The sequence below is a fragment of the Nilaparvata lugens genome, chromosome 6, assembly GCF_014356525.2.
Source record: "Nilaparvata lugens isolate BPH chromosome 6, ASM1435652v1, whole genome shotgun sequence".
Lineage (NCBI taxonomy): Eukaryota > Metazoa > Arthropoda > Insecta > Hemiptera > Delphacidae > Nilaparvata > Nilaparvata lugens.
The window spans coordinates 44,924,223-44,933,450 of NC_052509.1; the positions used below are offsets into that span (position 1 = coordinate 44,924,223).

Genomic DNA, 9,228 nt, shown 5'->3' on the forward strand with positions numbered 1-9,228 from the left:
AATTATAGGCTATTCATCAACAAATATGTCATTACAATGATTTACAATAGGTAGTTTTGACACCTTCTAGGACGGTACCGTATAGTACAAGATGGAGCACAATATTTAAATAGAACAACTACTGTAATTTGAAAAAATCGTTGTATCCTACTCTTTGTATTTGGTTCAAGTAAACTGTTGAAGTATGTCAGAACTGGAAAAAGAGACTAGTAACTCAAGAGAAATTGCCAAGAATTTTCTAATGTTTGTGATTGAAAATTCGTCAATTCATGGATTCAATCATCTTGCTGATAAGAGGCGACATATCATTGAATAGTGAGTGTCCGAGTATCGTACAGTATTAGACATTTTTTTACTTTATTGGACTAAATAGGTACATTGATACAATAGGATAGAATAAAATTAGAGATTGCATTTGTTCAAATGCTAATTAATGTATAATAATTTTAGGATAGTAGCTCTCATCGAATTTCCATCTAGCTGTTAACCCTGTTGCCAATATTTGCAGTAGCAGAAGTCTTCGGGGTGATTTACAGCATTCAATTGGGATTTTCGTTAAATAATAATAAATTATACAATAGGATAATTGGCGATACTTTGCTGTTTTTGTATTGATTATTAACTTTGCATCAGACGAGAAAAATTATACATTTATGAAAAAGGTAGGCTACCAATTAAAATGACGCATGTCATGGAGTACGAATTTTATATATCTGATAGTACACATTAATTTTTCTATTACGGTACTATAATATATTTTACTATAATACTTAATATTATTAATTAATAAATACTACGATATCAATGTTTAATCCAAGTAGTATTCATGATTCTATTATATTAGCATTTCTTTTAGATTTTTCAGCATATTGAAACTGTTAATTTGTATGAAAATGAAACATTATTAAAGTTGATTTTATCAGTTAACAAGTTGAGAAATTGTTTACAGTATTTTATGGTTCATTGGAATTCTATTGGGAGTATTTGGAATATTTTGGCTGAGTCAGTCGACATGGTATCACTACCAAAACAACCCCACTGTTGTTTCAATAGAAAATAATTATCAAGAATGGAACACAATATTTCCATCGATAACTGTTTGTCCAGATATACAAATTGAACCAGACCTGAATGTATTCAATGAGGTCTTAGTAAAAGATCCTAAAAGCTACAAGCTGTGAGTATAATGCCTACATTTTTTCTTACTGTGTTAGTAGTCAACAAGCAATTTTGATGAACAAAAAATTAGTAATTTCCAATTAAATGATATTTATGCATTAAACAAATTTAATGTAATTTTTATAGCGGGAGGTTGGATGCAAGTCAAACAAATTTTAATCTTTGTCAAATGGAGTGATATGATGAGAGAACGTAGCAAAATTTAATTGAAAGTTTTGTTAACGTACCTACACTATACATTCTACTGAAATTTGAATTTGATTGAATATTAATACAGTAAATAAAAAATATATATGTTAATAATGAATATCAAATAATTTGTAGTGCAAGTAGTGACATCGGTGAATTGCAGACCCTCATCACTAAGATATCGAATTGGACTTACTCAAATCCCAGTTTGTCTGAGAATAATTTTATCATTGATGGTAAGACGCCAATGACACCAAGCGAGTATGCACGTTTATTTATAACTACGAAAAATTCATTCACTTATACATTGAATTACAACGAAATTGAAGAGTTGGAAGATGAAGACCTGCAAGTTCACATGACAGAACACGGAGTCTGCTTCGGATATTTGTCAAAAGTCTCAAACTATTTTAATCCCATGTAAGTAAAGTTTTTCAAATAATTTTTTTCTGATTGATATATTTTTTAACGCTGTGTAATCTCTTGCATTTTGATTAACAGTTATGAACTGAATTTCCGCCATGGCAGAATGAACTAATAATGTTTAATCATAAGATTCAATTAATTTCTAGAGTCTAGAGCATTCAATTTTATTTCAAGAATGTTCCCTTATATTATAACCAATCACGTTCAACCCAACTATATTAGAGGCACACTCTTTTCTATGTATTTCACACGACATGCAGTCAGCAAATATTCAAGTAAATAATCAAAATCTTTTACTTACTGACTGAAGTACTGTAGACTTTTAAATATGAATGAAGCGAGATGACGGTCGAAAGTAATACAGTCAGTAAGTAAAATATTTTGATTATTTACTTGAATATTTACTGCATGTCGTGTGAAATACATAGAAAAGAATGTGTTAATACATCGCAGCTCGGAATGGGTCAAGAAACCTTATTTTACAATTTAAACACCTTTATATTAGAGGTTAACTCAATATATTATTAATATCTCAAACAAGTTAAATTGTTGGCCAATGAAAAGGTATATTATGATGTAGACCTATATATTGAACAAAGCATGTCGTTCTTGAATGGAAAATACCCTGAAATGGAATTATTAAGGCGATTATTACCAAGTTTCAAGAATTGATTGCATTTCTATGTAGGAATAGTGAGATTCACTTTCAACTGTTAGTAGCGCATTGGTTGAATTTTGAATGGAAAATAGGCTATTGATGTTATTTATAAAGAATGATAATATCAACTCTGTCCTTATTTCTATGCAGGGAATGGAAATATATTCGCTACAAAGACAAAGGGGATCCGTTCAGTTCAAATCCATTCGATGGTGACAATTACTTTCAGTTGACATTCATTGATGAAGCTGGGACAAAGGTAATTGCTACGATACACCATTGTTTCTCATTAAACATTTATTTTGTACTTAAATTCTTCAAATTATAAATTAGGCTGTATATTCTCCTATCATCATTGGTTTGAATAGCATCATTGGAACAAAGATTTAATTGTAATCGAGAATGATTTACATATTTTTAGCATAATATTAATGGAAACAATTTACAGAAATTAATCAATCAAATTATCCCGAAGTTAATATCACTTTACCTTCTTGTTAATATTCGTTCATGATTCTTGAAACATTTCAAGAGAAAGTTTTTGTTTGCTTATTCCCTTCCAACAACATTATTTATTTGCTCATTTGCTTATTTGGCTCATTTCTCATTTAGTGTTTCAGCTCTCCTAGTGAGATAAAATAATAAATTATTATATTTCTATCCGGCGCTACAGTTCATCTTGGACTTTGTCCTCCATCATCAAGCCTCTCCACCAATCTCTATCCTCCACCCCAGCTTTCCATCCTCCCCCACCCATGATGCGCAGGTCCTCCGTCACGTCATCCAGCCATTTTTTCCTTGGCCTGCCCTGTCATCTTCTTGAAAACAACCTCTCCTTGTAAACAGCTTTTGGCAGCCGTGTGCTCTCCATTCTTTCGACATTCCTCAGCCAGCACCTGAGTCTCTGTGACTTCATGAGACAATGTCATCATTCCTCAAAAAAATATTATAGTTGATCAAAACTATTAACAGCTGTGTATTATTTTTCAATGGCACGGTAGTCTTACTAACTTTTCATCTCTCTGTTACTCGTAGGTTTTTGTACATAGCCCAGAAGAGCTGCCAGATATAACAAGCAAAGGTGAACACTTGCAACAGCATGCACTCAAGACAATTGGCGTGGCAGCTCTGAGCATCTACAGCTCATCAGAAGTCTACGATTTGAACATACACCAGAGACAGTGTCAGTTCTTATGGGAGTCCAATCTTCAAATAAGTCCAGTTTACACGTACAACGCGTGCAGAATGCAGTGTCGTTACAACCTTGGCTTGAAGCTTTGTGGATGCGTTCCTCATGTCTACAAGTCATTTGGTAAGGATTGATGATAACACATACAGAAGGCTACTCTAATGTTTCTTTTCTTTTCAAGAAACTTTTGTTTTAAAATAGATTCAAATTGAATTTCAATCTTTTTAATTCAATTCAAAGTGGAAAATTATTCATATTTTGCAATGAAAAATACGTGATAGACAATATTTAGGATTCTGTAAACTAATTTTCAAGGAATTATTATCTTTATATTCATGCTATACATCAGGGTGTATTATCTGTGTATCATTTTATGATCGTTATGGAAACAATTTTAAAAAATGAGCTTTAATCCATTATTATTACGGTATGATCAATACTATTCATTATTCGCAAACTTATTCACCTTGATAATTTAAATTATATTTTAGAATCACTGAAAAATGATGAGGATTTTATGGAAAAGATGCATTGTTCAAGAGAGATTAACAATAAGCGAGCGGCACTTACTCGGTTTGAAATATGCGTTTTATGAGTAATAATAATACGAGTTTTATCAATATAAGAGTAAAAATACATTACGGGGCATTGTATTTTTGATTCATTGAAAGCAAGTACCGTAAAATTTTTCTTCAAGAATCAAAAATGATTTCCAATTGTGATACAGTGCTCTCTCTGACAATAACTGTAATAAATATCATATTATTGAAACAAAGACTATAGAAAGTTAGAATGCTCTCTAGGGCACGATAAAAAATAGTTTCAATTAGACTACCTCAACTAACTGGATCAAATTCTTTTTTCTGACTGGAATTTTGTATGTTATTAAATTCGTAGGCCTAAACATAAAAAAGGAATCCCGCCCAACTTGATCCTTTTGAAAATGACTAAATACATTTAGGCTATATTATAAATTCTAATCATAATAAAATAAGTTAGGTAGTCTATTTTTAGTCAAAAAAATTTTGGTGTTCTGCACTATACAGAATGAAATTGTTGAACAGGAAAAGAAGAAATCTGCAACCCTGATGGCTTGTCTTGTCTTTCAAAAAATGAAGGTAAGAAGATAAAAACGTGAGTCACATATGAATAATTCTACATCAGAATCAACTTCCATTTCTACTTATAAATTTATTCACTTGAATTTACATCTTTCATTTTTTCGATAAATAAATATTTAAAATAAAAAGATATAGTTCTTGATAAATAAGAACTAATGCAAAATTACATCACCTTCGCATTCAATACAACTGGTAAACCTGATGAGAATTTAAATCTGAAACTCCACTCAAACTGCAACAATAACTGCACCTGCCCTACTATAAAAAGAGTCAAAAGTACCAAATATCTAGGTGTCCAAATAGATGAAAATTTGAAGTGGGACATACACATAAAATTTATTTGCAGAAGAATGAGATATCTATCCTATAAATTCTACGAAGCAAAAAAATTCTGAACTCAAAACATCTAAAAATGGTTTACTTTGCACTGGTCCAGTCCATAATTCAGTATGGTATATCCGTATGGGGGGGCTGTTATAATTCTCACTTAGAAGAGCTTTTCATAATTCAAAAATCAATAATCAAAACAATTTTAAATAAACCCAGACTTTACCCAACCGACTTGACTTTCAAAGAGTTTAATGTGTTAACAGTTAGGCAGTTGTACGTAATAAATGTAGCGAAATATATAATCAAACATAAAGCTAATTTTCCTTACACAAATAACACAATCAATAACCTGTACAATCTGAGACCCTCCTCAAATAAGTATCTTATGTACAATACAAACATTGAAACCATCAGAAGACAACTTATATATTTAATAAGCACTAAATTGATAAATAAAATTCCTGAAGAATATATCTGCTGCGCAAAGTTGACTAAAAAAATAAAACATGATATTAGTATTTGGATTAAAACGAACTATTTTTTCTACCTGTAAATTAAACAAAGTAAAAGAGGAACTTAGTGTTTTTGTGTGCTCACTTACCAATCTAGTGTGGACCTTTTTATTTATTTTTCTTTATTAAATTAACTATCCTATCATCCCACCTCACCTTTTTTCCTAATCCTTTATTTTCCCTCTCAAGGATTGAAAGCCTTCCTCGTACATGGGTAACCATAGTTGGAAGAGCTTCAATCCAACCCATTTACACCAAATTCTGAATTAGCATCTTGTACGGACATTTTTGTTTTTTTTTGTACTAATTTTGCTAGTTGTTTATTCTTGTTGTAATTTAATATTACTTGTATTTTATGTATGTGTGTAAAGGAAAATAAATTGAAATTGAAAAAAAAAAATGTGATTCGATTGAGGGAATTTCTGCTCTTCGAAAGAACATCTTTTTCCATAATTTTCTAGAGATTGGCTAAGGGTGTAATCACATTAAATGCGTATATGTGCAAGTACATGTCACAAGATCATTGTGTCATCTCAAGCAAGAAAACAAAAACATCTGGAAAGTACTATTAAAACACGTTGTGACTTGTATGGTATGAGATGTGAATTTATCATGAATTTCATTATGAACAGTATATGAACTTGAATTATCGCTCATCCAGTATAGGATTGTTCACCTGATAAGATTGAATGAAATTATTGTGTTCTATTATACCATTGATATTATTACATATTTTCAATCTTGCATAATTGTTATTCATTTAAATTTTCACTCATTAATTCATTTTGTTTGTATCGATTTTTGGTGTTAATGTGCTCAAATAAATTATATCTATATAATAATTGAACTGAATTTTCGGGTTTGTGTATGCTATTGAAGAATAAATTCTTCCAACTTCTACTTCTTATTGTAATAGAAGAGTACCGGTATCTCAAATGCTGGAATCCTACAGTGAATTTCTTTCCAATTTCAAGGATTAAGTTGACTTCATGGTCATTTTTTTATTCGTCAATGATGATCCCTTTCATTTCAATGCTTGCTATATTAGACGTCATATAGAAACCTAGAATTTAGTCTCCAAAACAATTATTATAATGTCAAGAAAATAAATACCGTAATTGGGAAAATAAATGAAACTCTCCATATTTTCATGTTACAGACTTACTGATGAAATTACGGGACACCAATGGAAAAAGAGTAGAATGTAGATGCTTGCCACCATGTAACGATGTAAACTACGTTATCGATCAAGAAAGAAACATCAAATGGTCTGTTACATACTGGCGTCTAGTTTCATTTGACATTTGTACCAAGTTATTCATACTTATCATTATTTTGTGAACTCTTATCTCGCTAACATTTTTCACTCATTCATTTCATTTCAGGTTCATTTATGATACCTGTAAAATAGTCTACCGTACTTGAATACCTAACAAAAGAGAGCAATAGCCATCATGTGAATGCCTACACATTCATTCATAGGAACTAAAATTTCATTATTGTCATATTTTATATTCATCAGGCTTACCTACTTGTACGAGCGCTCTTGAATCGGTAGACATGTTCATAGTTCATGAGTAATAAGTTGGGAATAACAATGAGTCGATTACCTCAGTGGATCTGGTCCATGTAGTATAAAAATGACCGAATGTTACGTTTTCACTGGTTACAATAGAACGCACCAACGAACGACCTCTTTGTTTATGGAGCAGACAGAATGAATCTCGTTTATTCGATCCAAATAGTATATGGGCCTTATACTGATGACAAACGTTTTTGTAGAAGCTAGAAAGTAATAACTAATCTAATAATTAATTAAGTATTGTGCTCACTATAGCCTTAGTGTCCGGTTTCCCATTAGGGAACTTTGGACTATATACGGCGAGGTGGAACTACCCTTGGGTCTCCCCACCATTAAAAGCCAAATAATAATAATAAATCTGATTATAGTGCCAATCCTATATTAGTTTCCACATTATTTCTATCCATAGTATCAATAATTATCAACAATAATAAAAACATTTTTCTCATGAAAAATTGAAGTTATTCAATAGAGGGGAAAACTCTCCATACCCTAAATAATATTATATTAACACTGATAAAATTTATTCCAAACAGATTTCTGATTAATTTTTTTCCGAAAATCTTATGAAAGTGAATCTGCAATAGTTAATAATATTAAGCAATTAGGAACTAGCCTACTGTAGTGACGATCTGTGAATATTTGATAATGTACCTGTCGTATATGCAATTGCTGACTTCATCAATAATTTTCATTTCATTCTATTAATTATATATTTTATTTCAGAAACTTGAAGTTCAATAATACAGATCCCAGTTCAAGTTATTCTGCATTCAAAAAAGAATTATTTGCAGCTTGAACACAAAATAGTCTGCCCAAAGATACTGAAACATTTTTAATCGTCCAGTACAATTAGCTGTAACACTTTGCATCATTTTGCAGGGCTTTTGGATGTGAATTAAGATGGGGCATTATCAAGTATCCCCGAATTAGATTCAAAAGGTCGGTACTTTTTGGGTTCACCGAAGTACTGGGTGAGTAAAATTCATTTTTTTTCTAATTGAGATCAGTAGATTCCTGCGGTGTACTACAGGTTTTGACTGAATAGGTACCGTACAGTCCTAATTTGATAAAATATAATAATTATTATTAACGTATGTTTATAGTTTCAATCGGCGGATCAGCAGGACTGTTCCTTGGTTGCAGTGTACTGAGCTTTGTTGAAATAGTCTACTTCTTCACTCTACGTTTATTCTGGTACATGAAGAAATATAACTCAACTGGATTGGAAAAGCCTAGCATCTAACCGATTCACCTGATAAGTATGAATAATATGAAGAAAGATTTATTAATGTTTTTATCTAGACTTCAAATATGTTAATATAAAATGAGAATAAAATCACTTCACTTATATTGGCTACTATATTCAAATTAATAAAAAAAATAAAACTTTAGTAGGCTACCTTTTTATTAAAACATTTTAAACGACTAGTTTCGACCTATTTTTATCTAGTATCAACTTTTTTATTTTCACATTTAACTTGAAAATGGCCAAAATAGGTCAAAACTAGTCGTTAAAATGTTTTAATGAAAGGGTGCAGGTTTTATATGTTTTTTATTAATTTAAAATGAAAATAGTATGTGAGTATTGAAAAAAGTATTTTCCTCTTGACCTCTGACTTTTATTTCAGTAAAATCACCTTATAACCTCTTTAAAATACTAAATCGTAGTGAAAGATCTGTATGGATTATCTATGGAGAGGGTGATTGGATGAATCGCTGTCTCAGAGCAATAGTATAACAATTCAGTCCAGTCAAATGGTCGTTTTTCAGGAAACAGAGCCGAAAGAATTTTTCTCGACAATTCTATAAATATTTTGGGGCGGTGAATTCGAATCTGAAATTCGCTGACATGCCGGAGGGCGGCTTTACCCCCCAAAATTTCGGACTTTTTTAAATTTTTCCATTTAATCTCGCAAACTTTGAGTTTTTCGAGAAAAAACATTCAATAAAAAAATAAAGATAATAGAATTTCCAATAGATTGGGAGGCTGCGCAGGACTCTACCAATTTTGGTTCCGGAGCTACGAATTTTCAAAAAGG

General features: G+C 31.2%; 1 protein-coding gene across 3 annotated transcripts; it reads left to right on the top strand.

Moving 5' to 3' along the window:
- Window positions 1–59: 59 nt before the first annotated feature.
- LOC120351941 (sodium channel protein Nach-like) lies at window positions 60–8,796 on the top strand. Of its 3 annotated transcripts, XM_039430882.1 has the most exons (9): window positions 60–315; window positions 950–1,177; window positions 1,504–1,788; window positions 2,603–2,711; window positions 3,488–3,764; window positions 4,706–4,759; window positions 6,764–6,872; window positions 8,069–8,160; window positions 8,293–8,796. In XM_039430882.1, the coding sequence occupies exons 1-9, from the start codon at window positions 185–187 to the stop codon at window positions 8,430–8,432; spliced, it is 1,425 nt and encodes a 474-aa protein (XP_039286816.1). In that variant the 5' UTR covers window positions 60–184; the 3' UTR covers window positions 8,433–8,796. The 3 variants fall into 3 exon arrangements, with proteins under 3 accessions (XP_039286816.1, XP_039286817.1, XP_039286818.1); XM_039430883.1 differs by lacking the exon at window positions 8,069–8,160 and having other exon boundaries at window positions 8,293–8,619; XM_039430884.1 differs by lacking the exons at window positions 6,764–6,872; window positions 8,069–8,160 and having other exon boundaries at window positions 8,293–8,619.
- Window positions 8,797–9,228: the final 432 nt, after the last annotated feature.